Here is a 21,893-nt window from a genome sequence, read left to right as displayed (position 1 = left end):
CAATCTCTATTTAAATTGCATTAAAGGTTGGGCTTATTTGCAAATCTAAATCATAGTCCCGTCACACGCAATACACAAAGCCTGATGTGACAATGTGAAGGACTACACCCAAAGTCTGGCTGGGATGATTCAGGTCACTATGATGATTTTCATCACTGGTAGTTATCATCTGATCGCATCATTGTTTGGTTTTGCATTACAAATGTGCTGTATAAACACAGTTTCAACTTCCAACAAAACAATTACGTATCGCTTGAGGAAAGGCCACCACCTGTAGCTACTTCTAGCAAGAGCGAGCTCACACCCTTGACGGAAAAGAGCCTTACTCAACACACTGAAAGATAATTCTACGAGACATGCCTAAGGTTGCTTGAGTCTGCACTGCTGTGCCTTGTGACACAATGTTCAACATCATGAAAGCAACGTCTGTTATGATTGGGATATCTGTTTCCCTTATGAGATGTCTTGCCACAATGCTAAACTGATTGTTGTATGGTCAGTATGTTTAGTCAGCTTGAAAACAGAATATGTGTACACATTTGTTATACATGTAAGACACATAGGGTGGCCATTTCCATAACACCAAAAAGGAGGTGAGACTAGAATAACTGCATCTGGTGTGCTCGCAAATACAATGTTGTCTATCATATCTATGGTATCATGATACAGTGATTCTGAAATAGCCTACTCTATTCATTGCCAGACTATTTGATCAACAACATATCTTGATGTAGACCTATGTGTAACAGAAGAGGCAAAAAAGTGTTTGTTCACAGTATTTGTATTTATTCAAGACACTCCTGTATGACTGGTGATGCTTGACTGCATGATAGTAAGTACCAGCAGCGCATCGGTTACCTTTATGTTTTTCAGTGCTGCTGCATCCCAATAAAGGTTTTAGAGCGCATGTTTTTTAAGGCCGATTCAGCGCAACTCCGAAAAGGAGGACAAATGAGTGTCCGGCTTGAGGCTGTGCCGGACAGGGGGCTTAAAATCCGGACTGTCCGGCCAAAAGCCGGATGTATGGCCACCCTAAAGACACATGTTGGCGTGTAAAGTCAACTTACAATATATAATATATTTAGTTGTTGATTCATAATCAAATCAGAGGTGATCTGTCAAGAACAAACATGGTACTATGTCATTGATGCAATATATATTTCTCTCATGTTACAATCTTAGCAGACAGAGAAAAATAATATTGAAAAGAGACAGCAGGCTGTCAGCGCAGGGCCTCTGAGAATGTGTTCACTGCCGCTGGTAAAACGTTTGCCCTCACTTGGCCCACACAGGCCCAGACAGCAAGCTACTGGAACAGGTTCAAACCATTGAACCAATGTTAAAAATGTTGATTTGTCAAGGTTAATGGCATTGAATCAATATATAACTTTTGCACCCGCTATTAATGTATACATTATTTTGACATTTCAATAAAAAACCACTTTTGAGTTTAGTGTTTGTTTTAGTTGGGCTCTTGACTCTGGACTTTCATTAAGTTAATTTTCTTTCAGTGCTTGCAATGGTGTTTTATAAAAACACTTGTAAATTGAGAAAACCGAATGATAGAGAAGTTTTATCCATGTACAGTTGTGGTTGTTTTGCTTCTATAACATTAGCTTTGAACAAATAAACAATCTGCTTTGAAAGAACATGGAGTTTAATCTTTTGGCAATGGTAAAAAGCTTAAACTACAATGCAAGCTGGCAGTAATGGATGATGTTACCCAGCATGCATTGCAGCATCAAGTTTTCTTTAATGGCCAAGCCGCGAAGGAGCTATGGCCTCTATTTAACCTTTTAGTATTATTATTATTCTTACGTTTAACTAATTGTAGTCAATGGTAGTTCTATGAACTGTACACAGAAAATGTTTTGAAAATTGGCACACTCGTAGAGGTGGTACTCGTTAGTCATGTGACCAAGAATGGGGTCTCTACCACTAACTCTATAGCACCACCAAGCAGTTCAAAAATACACTTTTCAAACGGTTATAACTAATGAACCCATTGATTTACAGAACATGTGTTTAGTACACAGGATTACGCTCGTCACACTCATTGCAGTCCACATCTCGCATAAAGACTTCTTCCATTACAGCAGCAGACATTTTGAAAAGGACAGAATAGCATTTATTCGCTACTACTCCGACAAATTTGGATAAATTGGCTCAGACGATCTGAGGACTGAGCCACACAGAAGAACCGATCCGTAATGTAGATTTCCGCCTTTGCTCAAAATTAACGACTTTTCAAAGTTTGCCAAAAATGTATTCGAGGCTGTAACTCGGCCAATGTTCGATTCATCGATACGACACTTGGTACGCGTCAACAATACCTCGGACTGCGGGGTCCTTGCCAAAACAGGGAACAGTGCCACCTATGGGGCATGGGATTTGGATATAACCTTTGAAATGTTTGTCAGAAAATTGTGATCTTGGTGTCTAAGGATTCCTCGGGTCGTGCCGGATTGGGTGAGAACATGTCCCGATTGAATTATCGGTTCATCCAACTAAAATTAGTCATAAATCGCCATATCTTTTGAACCATGTGACGTCTCGGCACCTAATTCGTTAAGGATTAATGAATTAGTCTCCTGAACGTGCCTGTGACCATAAGGACAGTGCCACCTAGCTATCGTAAGATATATTGCATTTTATAAAATCCCATATAACTCTCAAACGCTTTGTCGGTAAGTGATTTCCTGACATTCGTTATGTTCCCTGGTTTATGCTCATTCATTTGACGACTCATTTAAAAATGTTCCGTTGAGACGTTATTGTAGTGCATGTGAAAATTGCTAAATTGCAATCGTTAAATTATGAAAATTGTCTCAGGTCATCTTTGGACTGAGTCGCAAGGAAATGACTGAACAGATTTGTAATTTTTGGGGGAATATTTTAGTTCCCTATCAAAAGCTACTCTCGATGCTGCGTTTCAAACGCTATGGGGGAACGTCTTTGTTTGACCGGTTGTGAAGCACGTGTGTCAAACACGGCAAAAAATATTTTGGCTTTAAATAACCTCGGCAGGTGATTTGGCTAATTACACCAACACCTGCAGGTTATAAATACGCATGGCGCGAACGCGTCTTCAGGTTCCTTTGTCTTCAAGGACCGCTTTGTGTGCATGTGTGTTTTATATAGTGAAAGCGTTTAGACATAGTGTAACGCAAAATAGGGCTCGTTGCAAATATGTTCTAAGCACTACAGCTATTTAGCTCTATATAGCAAAAAGGAGTAATAAAAAAACATAGATATTTAAAGAGAGTAATGTCTAGTCCAGAGCGTAAATGTGTGCCTCCTTGTCAGAGGTTTCTTGGTGAGCTGGACAGACATAAATTCTGTTTTGAGTGTTTGGGGATTGATCATGCTACCCTGGGGCTAGAGGGAGAATGCGAGCTATGCGATGTGTTTGACATTTAAGTTCTCCGTGCTCGGCGTTATTTCTTTAAGAGCGGCCGAGCCCCCTCTCTCCCGAGCTGGGGTTCGTGGTTCGATTTATCCGAGGCACGGGAGACGGAACCCGTTTCTCCTGTGCACTCACCGAGCCGCGACGTCCTCGTGTCCGCTTCCGAAGCATGCCCAGGCACTTCTTCGGATCTGGCAGAGGACGAGGCATCCCTTTTTTTCTGCAGGCATGGAGAGCTCCGCCTCGGGGCGTTCCTCTCGCGACGCAAAAGCGTTAGATGAGCTTCTCGGGGCGGTGACGAATGCAGTCAACCGTCTTAAACTCGACTGGCCGCAGGAAAAAAAGACCCACAAGCACTCAAAACTAGACGACAGGTATCTGTCGGGTGGTCAAGTGAACAAGCCCAGGAGTCGGGCCCTCCCCTTTTTTGAGGATCTCCACGCCAAGGTATCTCGGTCATGGCAGAAACCTCATTCATCTCGTGTTTTCGTGCCGTCAACCTCGATTTATTCGACTGTTGTTGGCACAAGACCACGGGGGTACACGATGGTGTCAAGTGTGGAAAAGACGCTGGCCAGCTATCTCTCCCCTGGGACATCATCGTCTATGAAAAAGCCCTCCCTCCCCACCAAGCCTTGCAGGATTACATCTGCACTGGTGGGGAAGGCTTTTCAGGCAGATGGTCAGGCTGGTGCTGCACTGCACACCATGGCGGTTCTGCAGGCAAACCAGGCTGATTTAATGCATGACGAGAGCACTGATGGGGTGATTGATGAAACTGCTTTTGCAGAACTACGCCGTGCTACAGATTTGTCCCTCCGTGCAACCAAGCAGACGGCCCGTGCCGTTGGCCGTTCTATGGCTGCTTTAGTGACCACGGAGAGACACCTGTGGCTGAACCTCACGGGCATCAAGGACCGTGACCGTGCGTTACTCCTTGATGCCCCGATCTCGCCTTCCGGACTGTTTGGGGATGCGGTTAACACCGTTGTCACCAGCTTACGAAACGCCACAAGGAGGCTTTCGTGAGGTATCTCCCCCAACGTGCCAAAGCGTCTGGAGTGTCGGCCAGCCACTCCAGACTAGTTCCCCAGTCCAGACCAGACACACAGTCTCGGGTGTATATAGTCTACCGGAGGCATGAAGTCATCAAACAGAGTGTGGCGTATCGCACCCCCCCCCTCAAAAGGGCAGGGAAGCATCCCACCGTGGCCCTCAGGATAAATTAGAGGCTCCTCTTCGGCACCCTCACAGGGCCGCTATGCGATCTCCGCCGCTACAGGCGTTTCAGAGATTAGAGGTCTCAAAAATGCTAAATGTTTGGTCATCTCCTGCTACGATTCAGGATGCCGAATGTCTGGCATCCACCCAACTAGACGAGGTGTCAACATTGATACCTCTAGAATTACAAGCTCTGCTGTACAAAGGGGTCATAAAAGGGGCGTTCCCCTATCAGACAGAGTGTCAGACTATTACAGCCGGTATTTTCTAGTTCCCAAGATGGATGGGGGGTTGCGTCCAATTCTAGATCTTCGCGGATTGAACCGCTACCTAAAGACACACAAGTTCAAAATGTTGACAATCAAGATGATTGTGTCTCAAATTTAGTGTCACGACTGGTTCGTGACCAAGGATCTCAAAGACGCACACTCTCACATAGAGATCTTGCCACAACACAGGAAATTCCCGAGGTTCGCTTTCGGGGGCGAAGCTTACCAGTATCGGGTTCTTCCATTCGGCCTAACCTTGTCACCCCGCACATACACAAAGTGCATGGATGTAGCTCTGGTTCCTCTGCGATTCCAGAGCATCCCCATTTTGAATTACATAGACGACTGGCTGATTTTAGCTCAGTCTCGGGAGCTAGCGCTTCGACATCAGGATGTCGTCCTAGTTCATCTCGAGACTCTCTGGTCAAGACTCAATGTCAAAAAGAGCGTTCTTTCCCCCACACAAAATACAACGTATTTGGGGATTATACAGGACTCAATCGCAATCAAGGCACAACTGTCACCTGCATGTGTCGAATCCATACAGAGCACCATGAGGAGCATCAGGTTAGGCCAGAAAGTGACAAATCATCACTTTCAAAGAGTCCTAGGTCTCATGGCAGTGGCTTCTACAGTAATAACTCTGGGCCTCCTGCATATGAGACAGTTTCTGTTGCGGCTCAAAGCCAGGGGGTTTCATCCAAGGGCCAACCCCCAGAGGCCTACAAGGGTGACGCGCCAAGGGCTTCTCACCCTTCCTATGTGGTTCAGACCTCGTTTTATGACTTTAGGTCCCACTCTCGGCCCGTTTTGGCGTCGCAGGATGTTAACGACAGACGCATCCCTCACAGGTTGGGTAGCAGCCTTAAATGGCCGTCCAACCCAAGGGATCTGGAGAGGTCATCTTCTCAATTGGCACATCAATTGCCTCAGAATGATGGCTGTATTTCTGGCCCTGAAATACTTCCTCCGGCAGTTAGGAGGCTACCATGTCCTAGTGCGGGGGGACAAGACGTCAGTAGTCTCGTACATAAATCCCCAGGGTGGGCTGCGGTCGCGCTACCTCAACAAATTGGCCCAGCAGATCCTGCCCTGGGCAGAGGGCAAATTCCTGTCCCTCAGAGCGATTCACATCCCGGGGCATATGAATGTGGGAGCAGACTTGCTGTCCAGACAAGCTGTGAAGAACGGGGAATGGAAACTCCACCCCGAGATAATCAGACAAATCTGGGAAAGATTTTACGAAGCAGAGGTGGACCTCTTTGCTACACAGGAGACAGCACAATTTCCCCCTTACTTCTCTCTGAGTCATCCAGCTTCCCTGGGTCTGGACGCGATTCAGCCGATAGCTCTGCTCCCGGGAGTCCTAGCGAGTGTCCGTCAACAGGGGTCTCGCCTCTTAATGATAGCTCCCCGTTGACCAACCAGAATCTGGTTTTCAGACCTGATATCCCTCCTCAACAACACACCATGAGCGATCACAGTCAGGAGGGATCTCCTGTCTCAAGCACACGGGGCGATACTTCACCCCGTCTAGAGCTTTGGAATCTTCATGCCTGGCCCCTGAAGGGGACCAGCTGAGAGGTGATGGGCTTCCGCCCAAAGTAGTAGAGACTATTCTAAGTGTTAGGGCTCCCTCCGCTAGAAGGAGCTACGCTCTTAAATGGAGTGTTTTTGACAGATGGCGCATAGTTCACCATGTAGATCCAATTCACTGTGCACCCGGTTGTTCTTGAGGCCTTCTGTCCTCCGCCGTTCACGATGTCAGAGCAGGAACGATTACACTTACTGTGTCCAGTACGTGCTCTTCAGAATTACATCCACCGCACTAGCCAGTGGCGTAAATCCGAGCAGCTTTTCATATGTTATGGGAGCTGCAACAAAGGGGCGGCTGCCACCAGGCAAACAATGTCCCATTGGGTAAGGGATGCTATCACTCTGGCCTATGAGGCCCGCGGTCAAGCTTCACCTCTAGGTGTCAGAGCTCATTCAACAAGGGGAGTTTCATCTTCTATGGCCTTAGGAAGAGGTGTCCCCTTGCAGCAAGTGTGTGATGCGGCGGGCTGGAGTCTACATCCCAGAGTAACGTCTGATGCCTCCCCTTGGCTTGTGCACACATACCACACAACCTTGGGGGGTCCAGACACCTCCAGTGCGGTGGCGTTGGTATTCTCGTTCCCATAGCGTTTGAAACGCAGCATCGAGAGTAGCTTTTGATAGGGAACGTCTCGGGTTACTTGGCTGTAATCCTGTTTCCTGAAAAAGCGGGAACGAGATGCTGCGCCTCAATGCCGCACTGTAGGCGTGCCGGACGTCCTTTCAGACAAAATTGGAACCTGAAGACGCATTGTATTTATAACCTGCAGGTGTTGGTGTAATTAGCCAAATCACCTGCTGAGGTTATTTAAATCCAAAATAATTTTTGCCGTGTTTGACACACATGCTTCACAAACGGTCGAACAAAGACGTTCTCCCATAGCGTTTGAAACGCAGCATCTCGTTCCCGCTGTTTCAGGGAACAGGGTTACAGCCAAGTAACCCGAGACGATACACCCCTTCAAAGTTGACAGTGCCTGTTACGTCTTCTCTTTCTCGTATTGAGCTATTCTGACTGGATTTTAATAAATTGACAAGCAAGTCAACTGAGTGGCACACCTGGTAAATTGCAATACATTTCAATTGGAAGTATATGCACAAATAGTGCATGTCTATAAACAACATAAAGTGGTTTACAATACATGTAATAGAAGCGGTCTGTTTAGTCCATAAAGGTAAATGTCAATTACAGCGAATTCTGGGTAGTGTACTGTTTATTAGAAGGCTTAATTCAAGGCACAATCCAAAAACAGTCTGAGGTCATACACTGTCAGCCAGAAAATTTCAAAAACAAGGCACAGAGAGGGTAACTAAACAAAAGCAACTGAAATATAAACACACAATACCAAGCAATGACTTATGAGAAATCTAGGCAGTCCAGGGAAAGTGGAGAGTGCCCTCTTGTGGAGCATTAGGGAACTCCGGCTAGTGTCAGTGACATCACCCCATAAAGACACATTTATAAAATGGGTCGGAATACTCACTGTTAGACCGAAGACCGTAAAATCTGGTGGGGCTTCAGAGTTAGATGACGCCACATTATCAGGGACATAATAGCAGCAGTGTGGTAGAAGACCAATAACACGGTGGTTTTATGGTGGCCTTGCTACACATGTAATTATACATAATTATATATAACCAACCCCAAATCAAACCCTAACCCTTTGTAAGGACCACTCCAAAGCAATGTTTCATGCACATGCCCAGTAGCAGCTAAATCATCTGTGAGCTGAGTGACCTCGACCTGGCCAGGACATCCTCTACTGCCCCCGAGGACCACCACAGACACACTACCCGCATGCTGCGCACTTTCGAGTGTGAAAACCGCTGGCCTCTTCCTTCTGTAAAGCACCACGACAACACCGGGCAAAGGGCAGAATGGATCAATAACTTCTTCCAGTACTGCCGAGACGGATACGGGCCTCAGTTCTAAAATGGGATTCAGCGAGTAAGGTTTGGCTTCACAGTTCTTATGGATCAATGTCAATATGGCGCTCGAATTGCCACCTTTGCCATCGAAGTCCTAAAAATGACACTGCAAAAATGTAGTCAAGATAATTCCGGTCTGACACAAACAGGGAATTAAATATATGAAAAGATAGAAGCTGAACGCCAGCTTTTATAATTAAAACTGTGAAAAAGGACGACCCTTTTCAGAAGGATAAAACTGGCTGCTCGAGAATCAGCCAATCAGGAGCGTCAATGTGCCCAGCACCAGCGTGCGGAAGGAGACAGTTAAGTTTCCGTTTTCGGGAAAAGTTTGGAAGAGAGCGTTGGTGTTGAGAGACTGAAGTTTTATATTTATATTTGTTCTAATACTGATCGTACTCATTTGCGAGTTACTAGAACTGTGTGCGTGCAACTACCAGTGAGTATACTGAAGTTTGTTGTTATTTTCACCTCAGATTGATGTCGTGGCATGTTGATTATTATCGTATAGGCCTAATAGCGGAGCTTATTTAGCACTGCTAGCGGGTTTGATTCTTATGAATGCTGATAACTAATGAAGCTTTAATCTGCAAGCTAACATGTCTTAATTAAAATAATGTCTTTTCTCCGTTGTTCATGCACAATGTGTAACATTGTTTGATTTAAGGAGTAACTTTGCAGTTAATACCTATTTCATGTTCAGCCAAATGTAGTATGTTATATTGTTACAGTTATTGCGCAGCTATAGTAATATTTGAACAGATATATATTAAAACTGTATTTTCTAAGGTTGTATTCGCTTAGATGCAGTGTTATAATAAATGCTTATTACTATAGTCATACATAACAAAATGAGGATTTAATCTTTAATTGTTTTGGTTTAATTATATACCTGTTAGGCATGTTATAACTATTTAACATTTACTGATTTATGTCTGTACCTTTGTTTCAGAACCACACACACCCCTTCATACTCAAATCTTTATTCCAATAAACACCTCAACGAACATCTTGTCTGCATTCTAATCGATGCTCCCTGGCGGCCATAAACCTTTAAAGACCAGTCAAATTATACAGTCCTTTCCAACAACAAAACAAAAACCTCTTCTGAAACTGCCAATTTGACACCTGAAAGGTGAACTTTTTTTATCATGTCTGAAAATAATTTAATAAATGTTAACATTTTGTTCTGCATGATTTCTAGTGGTATTTAATTCTTCATAACACCTTTGACTTTCTTTCTCTCTTTGGTTCAAGAACTATTTGTATTACAAATCAATACAAATCATCCCGGAGAAGAAACCAAGCCCAGGCAGCAGTACTATAAAACGATTTACCTTTGTTACAAACAAAACAAAATCCCAAGATGGGGAGCAAAAACAGGATAACAAGACTTTGACAGGACGAAGAACGAAGGGAGCGGGGTAAAAATCTATATACAAACAATGACCATGCACTGTCACACAGAACACGTGGTGTTGTCATGACCCTGCCACAAAACCAGAAGCTCATGACAAAGAGAGGCAGGATCATGCCTCAGAAGCGTGCTTTATGGGCATTTGTTTCCCTCTATGAGCTGCCTGCAACACTGACACCAAACTAATTGGGATTGTTGGAGAAAAACGTGATTGTACTGTCGCAATTCGAAGAATTTACCAGAGCCATAAACTCATCCCAATCTTCCACGGCAGATGTTATTCCAGCAATTTTTGTTTTGAAACGTCTGCTTTCTCTCAAAACAGCATTTTAATAGTGGAGAACCACATAAGTAAGCTAGGGCGAGATGATTGGATGTTGTGGCAGCGAGAGGCGTGGTCCTGCTCCCAAAACTATGTTAAATAATAAACATGTCATGAGGAATGGACAGAACCCAAGCACAGGCAGCGGTTTGCTAAATAATAAAACTTTATTTAAACAAAGACCCTCGATGGGGAAAACATGAACAAAAACAAGACAAGACTGAAAACTAAAAATTCCCACTAGGGGGACAAAACAAACGAGGTAATAAGAATAATAAATAAACTATAAGTCCACAAACTTTGAAACAGCAACAAGGTAACTCCAATGGAAGGCAGGGTATCAGGACAGACGAAGGTGGGTAAACATGCAAAATGAACCGACAAGAGACAGAGGGAAACTGGGGCTTGAAAAAGGGGGACACTAATGAGGACTGAATACACAGGGAGAGTGGCAGCAGGTAACTAAGAAACACTAAGGGAAAACTAACAAGAGTATTGCGTGAGGCAGGTGAAGATTGTACAGGGACGGTGACAGGACTAAACACTAATGCCGCTAACAGGGAAACAAAGGGGCGGGGCTAAAGGACGACACCGGAGAGAGAGCATGGCGTTTCAAACCAAAACAATGACAAAACATTCATTTAATTACGGTTCATACCATCTTTTTGACATTTCAGCACTGTCTAACTTAAAGGTTTATGTTGTAATAATTACTTTTAAACCCTTTAATTATTTTCTAAACATTCAGATTTAACCTTTAAGAAACGATTCAAATTACAAACTTAACAAACAAATATTCTACAAAGTATTTCCATTGATGGAGAGCTCTCACGTTTTAGGGCGTGCAAGTCTGCCTACATGCAATGGGTACATTTGCATTACATTTACATTCAGGCATTTGGCAGACGCTTTTATCTAAAGTGACTTAAATAGCATTATCCTTTACATATTGCATAGGTATCTGCAATCCCCTGGGATCCAACCCACAACCTTGCTTTGTTACGTAATGCTCTTACCACTGAGCTACAGGAAAGCGTATTGGGTATTTGCATATAGATATTGTGTTTTGTATGCGCCATTAAAACAATGTAGATTCAACTCGTATTTGACAATACAATATGCCCATACATATTTATATATACACAATATTTCCACTGATTTGTAGTTCAGCTCTGACAGTGCCTCATCAGAGCCGTCACTGTTGAAATGTGTCATGATTCTGCCGCATCATGTCATGTTTCTCTTGGTTTAGTGGCAGGATCATGACAGAATCTCATGTTTTGTGTGGAGAGAGGTATTTATGGCCCTTTTGGACCTCCATACACTTTCTCCGTCCTCGGCTCTGTTCCCATCCTCTCGTTTTTTCGTTATTGATTCATGCCCTACACCTGTTCCCATATTGATTTGCTCCCTTATTTAATGCCCTTGTGTCTTCTGTCTTGTGCTGGTTCATTGTGGTTTGTGTGGTGAGTTCATGTGTCTTGTTAGTCTAGTCTAGTCTAGTCTAGTCTAGTTAATGTTTAAAGTTTATTTTAGTCTTGTTTAGGTGTAGTTAATGTTAGTCCTGTCTTGTCATGTTATTATATCCCTGTTTTGTTCTGTTACCCCCTCGTGGGTGTTGTTTTGTATTTATTAAATATATGTTAACCCCTTACCTGCTGTCTGCACCTGGGTCCTCTGTCCTTGTCTCACCACTCGAGAATCATGACAGAAACGAACGTGTTCAACGCAAACATTATGCTACAGCCTGCTCTGCGCCAATGAGTATTCAACCAATCACATCCTTTGTTCACAAAGCCAAGGCGCAAATTATGTATTTTGGATATATTTCAACTTTACACCGAAAAATATGATTTTATAACAAATGTTCAAACTGGTTATGGTGGGTCCTGCATTGTGGTGTTTAAGTGCACATTGCACAGGGGGTCAAATATGTTTATGCATTTGTAATAATAACTTTTTCGTATAGCAAATAATATAACAAACTGTCGACTCCAATAAACCGTATTTTTACGATATTTTTTCGTATTTTACTCCATAAAACTAATTACAGCTTTCCACTGTAAATTCTAGGGTTTTATACTGTAGCATTTAACTGTTACATTTACGGACATGTTTTGTATATAATGATTTTAAGATTTTCTTTGGTTTGTGGATGCTACAGATTATACTGGATCATGGCTCTTTAACTGAGAAATATAAACCCTTTTGTAAACATCATGCAAACTGAACTACGGTAAGAACAAACAACTCAAGAATGCGTATAAACCTGTTAATCTCAACAGTGGTGATGATCAACTTAAACGCTTCATGCCACAATGCATGCTGGGATTCGCGGATGAGTTTGTTCTATGATGCCGCCCAGCATGGAGCATTTCACTTGATAGTTGTGACTGTTGAGATTAGCAAACTGATTCTTGATGTGAAATCTGTGAAAAGTCCAGAGCTGTTTAAGTATATTATGAAATTAAAAAAAATTATGTTGATACTTCTGGAATAAAGCTGTGATTTAAGGCAAAGCAGTGTTTTATGACAAAAATGATGAAAAATACTTTATTTGAATACTAAAACGCTCACCCGGAGCGAATCTCTCAAGAGTGAAGAACCCAACTAAAGCAAACAGCGATTGTTTATTATGTGTGTGTGTTTTCTATGTTTTGAGTTTTCTCCATTTGGTGAAAATACGGTTGACTAAATTTTATTTAAAAGCCCCGTGAACCAGAAATGGCGATCGTCCTCAGCTTTCTGATGTATTTCCGAGTGAAACAGAATACAGTGGGTGAATTCATGTTTTCCGCTGCCTGATTGAATGTATAAAAACAGGCGTTTCTTTTTTAAATCGAACTGACAGCAGACTGATGATGGAGAGGATGAGTTCATGTTCTGAAAATGCATTGTATAAACCACTAGATGGCAGAAGTACATTTCGTTTAAAACCAAGCAGATTTTATTGTATAAAATGTACACAGTGCGTATTTTCATTTTCTTAGGAAACCCTCTTTCTAGTGGACTCAAATTAAATAAGTTCACACACAGCTTTGCAATGTAGAAAACACAAGACACTGACATGAAGGTTTAAACGGCGAAGTTGTTTACAAGAATTTGATGTATTTTTATTGTAATTTTCTGGCAGGTTTTCACACTGGCCACTCATTGCCGTCAGTTACAGCAATTTTGACACTCTAGGTTCTCTGAAACGGGACAAAACTGCAGGAGATCCAAAACTCGATTTTGACCAAATGTATAGATACTGCACCATACCCATCCAGCGAGCAGTGAACACATGCACAGAAAGTCTATTACTCGGGGCATCGACTGTCCCCCACAGAACTACAGACCTTTGCCTAAAGGGATTTACACGGACAAAATATTATTACTCTGTACAGAGGATTAAAACAATCAACGCAAGTTTATGTACACATACACTCGATACACTTAAAACAGAAATCCAACTTACTTCACAGGATCATGTCTTAGTAGAAACAGGCACCACCGTCTTCTTACTGCAGGAATGTCAGACTGGAAAAGATAAAACGTGAAAATCGCAATGAACTTGACAAATTAACTAAATAAATGTTACATGATTAAAAACAGGCAACTGTTTGCCAAAAACAGATAGAAAAATTTATATTTTTGTTATAAAACAAACTATTCAAATTACCAACTTCTGACTGGCACTTTTGGAAATATCAGTTCAAATGTCTATTAGTTTAACAGTCACTTAAACAATATTTAATAAAATAGGTTCCCAGATAGCACACCTCTACATTTACATCTGCAAGTCATCAGATTGTAAACACGTTCAAAGACGTCAAAGAAATGACATTTTGATGAAGTTACAACATTGTTGAGGTGCAAAACACAACACTTATTGAATTATTCTATGCTTACTGAGATCATTGAGCTCGTCTCATTTCATGTATTCCCATGTGAAAAATCTAATAAAAAAAAACATTTGAACTAGTTTTAACTTTGTACAGAATTCCACTGGACTTCAATTCAGACGTTCAGATGTCAGTAAAAGACTAAAACCTTTCACATTTGGCCCCTAAACGATGCCTTTTCAACGTCAACAAAGGCCGTCAGTTTGCCAATCCAGACAACTAAGACAATAAACACGTTTTTGTTTATTTGCATATATAAAACAGATGCAGCAAAACTGTGTAAATATTTCCACTGACCTGCGTGTGAATCAGCCTCTCCATTGGTGATGAATTGTAACAGTATGTAACAGATCTATATGTAATATTGAAAATACATATGAATTAACAGACGTTAAAACTTTTATAATTTAGTGGATAAGCTCTAAAGTACAATGTGAAATACAATACTGAAAAAACTTGAATTGAAACGGAAAACATTTGGGGAATACTTGCATCAACAGACAGGACTGAAGATAAAACCCTTCTAATTTTTCAATCTCTACATTTAAGGTTTTATTTCCCACACTAATCCTAATGCAATAGCTTGCAAAATTCGTTTCAGTTTACTTCATGTTTTGTTTGCTACATTTGAATAGCATCTAAATGCATGGAAATATTCATCCAAAAAAGCACAAATCAAAACAGTTTGGCCCAATAATGATCTGAACTCAAGCCAGAAGAAATTCTGTCCTGAGTCTGGCTGCTTAAACAAGCAGACACTGCCAACATTGGGCCACGAGTTAATCTATCCAACCTGCCTCGTGATTTGCATGCCTTGCAGCAGGCATTGCCACTCCCAAATTGGACTGCTGAGTCACAACCAACCATCTCTCTTCAGCGTGATCCATGGTCCGTAGGATGCCTACACTGTAAAAAAAATTCCGTTGTTTTTACAAAAAAAAACTGGCAGCTGTGGTTGCCAGAATAATTTTGTAAAAAATACAGTACAAATGTAAACAACTTTACAGAAGAACTTGTAATTTTTACTGGTATTCAATGTACAATAACCGATAATTAAATGTAAATTTTTCTGGTATTCAATGTACAATGAACAATACATAAATGTTAATTTTACTGATATTCAATGTGCAATAAACAGTGAATTCATCTAAATCTTACCAGGATTCAATATACAATAAGCAATTTTAGGATGTTAAATTTACAAGTTGTTCTGTAATGTTGTTTACATTTGTACTGTATTTTTTACAGGATTATTCTGGCAACCACAGCTGCCAGTTTTCTTCTGTAAAAACAACGGAATTTGTACTGTATTTTTTACGGGATTATTCTGGTAACCACAGCTGCTAGTTTCTTCCTTAAAAACACATACAAATATATTTTACTGTCTTAGTTTTTAAAGTCAAATAAACACCTAAATACTAAATAAACTATGTATTGCTCAGTGAAAAATGTAAACTGTTTTAGACATTACAATTAGCTTGACCCCCTCTTAGATGAAAATGTAACCCTGTGTACACAGCTTAAGCATTTATAAATGGAAAAGCAATGTATACCTCAAGAACTGTACTGACAAAACACAAACAAACAAATAACTTGCCTCTCCAAGAATTTATTAACCTCAAACCTCATATTCTATCAAATACTGGCACTGAGGATTAACTAGGGCAATGCTACAGCTGCTGAAACAATCAAACAAGTGTACAAGTGACACCCTTGTGAAAAACAAATCAATTAAACAAGTGTACAAGTGACACCCTCTTTGCTCTGAAGGTCCCCAGGCAATGCTACAGCTGCTGGGGGTAAAAAAAACTATGAAACAAGTGTACATATTGTGTACTCCTCAAAACAAAAAAAGTGTTATTTTCTAACGTACATAATCATCAATATGTACACACGTACACTAATGTACAGAAACAAATACGTACACAAACAATCAATACACCCCCCCCCCCCCCATCCCCTGCCTTTGAGGCTGAAAGTGTCTGTGTACTGAAATAAGTACTGAAATAGAACTAACATGGACCCTTGACTTAAAACTACAGTTCCAGGGTTACACAACATAAACAAAATCTTCTGCTGATGCTTACTGTGCATCACGCCACTCGTGATCTGAAAGATCTTGAATCAATGTGATGACTCGGGGGTTCACATGAAGACGGGATGTTTTTGACTTCTCTACTTTAGTGCCCTTCTCAGGGTTAATGGAGAAAAAGCACCTGTGGAAACAAGACAAACAACTATTAATTATTAATAGTTACACTATTGACTACTAATGGCCAGGGGGCTAATCATTTTGGATGTCTCATTTTTGCTCTTTTTTGTTCAAACTCATTGTATCAATAAAATACCCTAATCAAACTTAGTGAACATTTTCTATGTAGTGTATGTTTCCAATATAACAAACATGCGTTGTTAATGGCCATTTTCATGGAGAAATCAAGAGCTTTGTCTAATTTCATAAGGGGAGCGAATAATTCTGACCTTGACTGTAAAGTGAAAATGTTAGATAAACCTAATCAAAACCAAAAAGACACACCTCTGCAGAAACTCCAGTGTTGATGCCAGGCATGCTGGGTAATGTATGTTGAAGCAATAGTAGCTCCCAAACATCAGGCATATGGCAGAAACGAAGGAGGGGATGCTGTCCTGTACAATGTTTCGATCCACACTCAACATGAAGCGCTTTGCAGAATAACAGGATCGTCCTAAGAAAAAATTAACAAAAGGGGGACATAATTCAAACTTAATTAAAACAAAACACAAATCAATTTGAGCATTATGTTCAGAAATCAGTGTGTGCAAGGTGTGGGACAGACATATTGGGCCTTTCAAAATCCACTTCGAATAACTTTAAGAGGTTACTGTATCAAAAAACATTGTGCAAGATAAATCTGTGCCAAAACAGAAAGGCAAGAAAGGAAAGGAATAAAGGATAACAGAATGAGAGAGAATGGAAGAAAGATCAATATATTTTAACTTACCACAAACAACAATCGTCGGAGTCAAGGGAAGCTGGTCCATCTGTACTTCCCCTGCCAGGCATGTGTCCTCGACATAAAAGAACATGGCATCTTCCTTTTCATCAAAGTAGGACAGCAGAAGCAACATCATGTCTTTGAGGTCTTCAGAACACCCACTCTGCTCTCCCCTCATCACTTGATACTTTGTTACTGCCTGCAGGAACTTTCTGCTCTTGTGCATACAAACTGTGTTCATGTAGTTGAGGAGCCTTTTCCCCTTCAGCTCCAGATTACGCAAGAAAACTTCTTTCAGCCCAATTCCGGTTAGTTCCTGAAAGTGGACTGCCATACCCAGGTCATCAAACAAAAACGGCCACTCATCAAGGAGGTTCTTGATATTTTGCCCCTGGTTGACTTTTTTGCGCTGCGTGTAAAAGGTCAACTTCATCAGACGTTTGACCTCGTCTGGATTAACATCAGGTTGCTGAGACATCATCTTCAATTTTTCTTCATGTTCTTGCTGGCTCTCTGGGGTCTCTCCAAGGGGGAGGAATTTTAAATTCCAGTTAGTGCATCCATAGGTGTCTTGGACTGCTGCTCTCTGCTCTACAGGGACTTCGTCTGTGCCATCAGAATCAGTGTGATGCTTCCTTTTTCTTATTTTTGGGGTTGTAGATCGCCTCACATTCTCGATCCTATTTTGAAGCTGTTTTACAAGAGAATGGTAGCCTGTCCCAATCACATCTCCCTCTATTACATCTTGCAAAGACTTAGGGTATTTTGCCACCATCTTTTTTGCAACTTCTGTGGCGCTCTTTTTATTAATGCAAGACCTATTTTGCATCATCTCAGAGACCACGATTCGGACCATTTCCCGCCTCATTCGTGGATTTGGTCGTTTCCCTCTTTCAAGTGACTGTAAAAGTTCTTCTGGGAACTTATCCCACGGTATCCAAAAAGTATCCACCCAGTCTATATTAGGGCTTTGGCAGTTGTTGGAAGAGGTTGATGATGAACTTCTGGGTGAAGTAGACTCCAAGGACACAGGAGGTCCTTCCGGAGCAACAGCACATGAGCTGTCCGTTTTGTCCGTTTCAGGAGTAAGCCCTGCAAGCACACACATCAGCCAATTACAAAAAAAACGTTAACGATAACACTTCTCTAGGAAGACAACACTCAATGAAGATGACACACATGAAATGGTAACTTTTTTTTTTTACATTTTTAACCCATGAACTTGAGATTTTACCAAACAATGAAAGATATGTATTTTAACCTTTTTAACCTTCTATTTTATATTCTTATTGTATATATTATCCTATATTTATCATTAAACTATTTACTATATTGTACCTGTGCAATTGTACCAGGGCTACAGAAAGTAGAATTTGTTTTTCTAGACAGTACAACAATGAGACATCTTATCGTCATCAGGGCCCAAATGTGAATGCTTCCACATTCCTGATTCATCTTTTGTGCTGGTGACTTTGGGCACTGGTTGCATCCTGTACTGCAAAACTTGACTTACATTTTAACTTCCAAGCAGCAAGTACTTTTCGGGCTTGAATGGGCCTTAACGCTGTCAGCAAATCGGCTTCCTCGATGAACTGAAAGTCATCAGATGTCTCAACCCCGAGGGATTGTAAATGCTCTTCTAGAATGGTTTTATTGATCTCTGAGAGGTCAGGTAGGACCTCAGTTATAGCACTGTGTAGAAATGTTTGCTCCATGTCAGGCCTTTCTAGAATAAGAAAGAATGATATCAGTTCTCATTTACACGTTTCCATTTTTTAAAACACTTTCATATAAAAGGGAAACTGGTGTCACTGTTACATTTACCAAATAGCATTTTGTCTTTTGTTAAGAATATGTGCATTACTGTACAGTTACCCTAACTCTCAAGCACAGTAGTCAAGACCATGTTTATTTTGATAACACACTGTGTTTCAGAGGAATGACTTGGTGTCCATCAACAATGTATGATGGTAATGGATAAAAATCCACCAAGTCATTGAGGTTAAGACATTGCAACCTTGTACTCTGTTTTGTCACTGAGTACAGATGGTATTCAGAATGATAGTCAGCTTTATGTATTTCTACCACAAAATACACAGCTGCATCATTTTGAACTAAAATAATGAGAAGTTCTCCAAATTCGATGGACTCATCATTTTTTGACACAAGGAAATGTCCCTTTTTATATGAAGTACCTTTGTACTGTATGTCTGTAGAAACACTAGTATTGTGTTCTGAAAAGCCAAACTCTCTCACTGCATGTTTAATTGCATCACTGTAAAGGCTGGGATAAAAAGTACAACTGTCTTTGACTTGCAGAAGCTGACTGCAGCCTGGCCCAGCTGAAAGATATGCCTGAAACATTTGATGTCTCTCGGATAACGTTAGGCATATGTTTTTAAAGTTTTTTAAATGCCTTGCACATCTCTTGAAGTAACTGTGCTTACTTTCAAAACGCATCGTCCATACTCTGATCAAGGGGCCGAATTTCAAAATTAGTGCCGGATAATGACGCATGAAATGGTGTTTGGGTTTCAGTGTAGTCTCAGGAAATAAACACTTTCTTGATTCCAAATATTCTTGGATTAAAATATCAAGATAGGCTACTTGGGACAATGAAATCTTTTGTGCACAAATCATGTCAACAACATCTTTAAGCTGCAGAGTTAACTGCCACACATCATCTTCTGGATTTTGGACTTTGTCACCAATTAACACAGGCAGCAACCTTAATAAATTCCAGTTCTGGATAGCTTGACCAGAAAGCTTGGACCCCTCAGAGTTGACAGCAGATGGCTTTGTGAGAGCATCCGATCCCTTGTACTTCAACTGCTTGATGCGTCGGTTCAACAGTGAATATGTAAACCATTTTTTTCCTTTGATGAAGTACTTCAAGTACAGTGCAACATCATAGGATAAGACACCTTCAAATATGTCATGGCCTAAACAAGGTGGGAGACCAGGCTGGCAAACATGAAATGACTCAAGAGCATTGAAAACAGAGTTTACCTTTATGCCTCTACTGCTTTGTCCGTCTTCAGCTTGTAGCAGTGCAGAATTGTACCTTTCAGGAGTGCGCTGTGGACCACAAACATTTGGATCATTCTCAAACCCGGTTCTTGAGATTTCACAGTATCTGCAAAAGTACTCAGAACGGCTAAAATTTTCAGTGAACCCACCAATACTATGTGACCCCAAATTATCTCCTGCAATACAATATAGACCCCCTTTGACTGTTTCACCACCAACAGTTATTCCATTTTTCTCAAGATGTTTTAAATCCTCTAGCATCTCTGAGAAGACTTTAGCAATTCCAAACTGTTTCAGGTCATTCTCTACACACAATAACACAAGGGACATGTGATCGGTATTGGACCGCACATGTGCAGGCAAATTTGCCACAGAAAGATAGACGGCAAGAACTTTGTGTTTTTTCCTAGCTGAGCCAAGGGGATTTACAACTTCGAAGGCATCCTGATAGAGAATAAGCTTGAGGCATCCTGGATTTTCAATGAAAAACTGGTTGGACTTAAAGTTTTGACCATCACGTATGTCACAAAAGTCTTCTGACTGTGTATCACAAGACTGTTGTAACACTGAATTCTTCCATAGATCTGATTCTAGTAAGCTGTGTAAAGTTTGTGTTACAGGTACGTAGTAAGCAAACCTCTCTGTCATATTTTCATCATTTCCTAATTTGACTTTTTTAGGCTCTATGTATTTAAACATTTTATGGAAAGTCTGAGCCCTCGAGTACGTTGTTCGCAGCGGCCCCTGATGACAGGCAGAAAACAGGTCTGAATCCTTCACACAATCAGAGATTTTAGCAATAGCATCATCAGTTAGGCACATGTCATTTTTCAAAAGTGCCTGCAGTTTACTTAAAGTGTAATCCTGTCCCAAATCATGCACATTTTGAATCTCTTCAACGATTGTCTGTATAGTTGAAGCTGGAAGAAGGAGCTGCCCTTGCAATTTTAGGTAGAATAAACAGACATTCCTAAGAAAAGTGTCTTTGAAATCCTGTGGCAAATCACTGCTTTCATTTGTTGTAGCATCATTTGAGCTCTGGGGATCTTCACATGCACTGACAGAGGGCTGGGAAAAATTTTCCCGGTACTTCTCACTTATACTATCCACTGAACACATTCTGTGTTTTCGTGACATATGAGCAGTAAATGACGATTTAACAGTGAATGTATTTTCACAACCTGTTACTGGGCATGACACAGGTCGCCCCTCCGCTATATGCTCTTTTAAGTGGGAGATAAGCTCTTTGACTGTGTGAAATTGACACTCACACAGCGAAATAGCACACCTAAAATCTCTAAAAATGGCCCCAGCAGTAACAGAGGGAGTAGGTATGTTGTGAACTCGATAGAAATGACTTTTAAAAGCAGCATAGGCACTAAAAGTCCGCTTGCAGTCTGTGCTAACACATTTGAAAAACGCATGGGGCTCGTTCCTGTGGATTTTACAATGCAGCACATAACCCCTCAAGGTTTGTAATGTTTTGCTGCAGAAATGGCAAGTTAACATTTTTCCTAACCTTCCAAAACCACCACTTCACAACAGCATGAAACGAGCGTGAATTTAATATAAAGTAGCTGCTGCTAGGCTAGGACCTAGAAGCTACATGTAAAACCACCACTTCAGCTTATGTTAGCTGGCTAGTTCTACACGTCAAATTTCAGCTCCCACGTGGCAACAACTAAATGGAAAAAAGCTAAATGCAAGAGTTCAGTAAACCCTACCTTACGTTATTACTACGACTGACAATTTCTCTCACAGACATTAAGCTATTTATTTTTTCTTATCGCCCACGTCATGCATTAAAAGTTTAAGAATCAGATTCAGTTTACCTGAACAACAGG

The 21,893-nt window shown here is 41.2% G+C and overlaps 1 protein-coding gene across 1 annotated transcript; it reads right to left on the bottom strand.

Moving 5' to 3' along the window:
• Window positions 1-15,639: 15,639 nt before the first annotated feature.
• LOC306893363 (uncharacterized protein) lies at window positions 15,640-17,252 on the bottom strand. Its single transcript, XM_079455151.1, has 3 exons — window positions 17,026-17,252; window positions 16,581-16,749; window positions 15,640-16,260 (listed from the first exon to the last, which is right to left on the bottom strand). Exons 1-3 carry the CDS (start codon window positions 17,243-17,245, stop codon window positions 16,128-16,130), a joined length of 522 nt encoding a protein of 173 aa, XP_079311277.1. The 5' UTR covers window positions 17,246-17,252; the 3' UTR covers window positions 15,640-16,127.
• Between the last annotated feature and the right edge of the window lie 4,641 nt (window positions 17,253-21,893).

This window comes from Barbatula barbatula (assembly GCF_947034865.1).
Source record: "Barbatula barbatula genome assembly, chromosome: 4".
Taxonomy (NCBI): Eukaryota; Metazoa; Chordata; class Actinopteri; order Cypriniformes; family Nemacheilidae; genus Barbatula; species Barbatula barbatula.
Note: the sequence above shows the minus strand (reverse complement) of the source record. Positions and strands in the feature narration are given on the sequence as shown.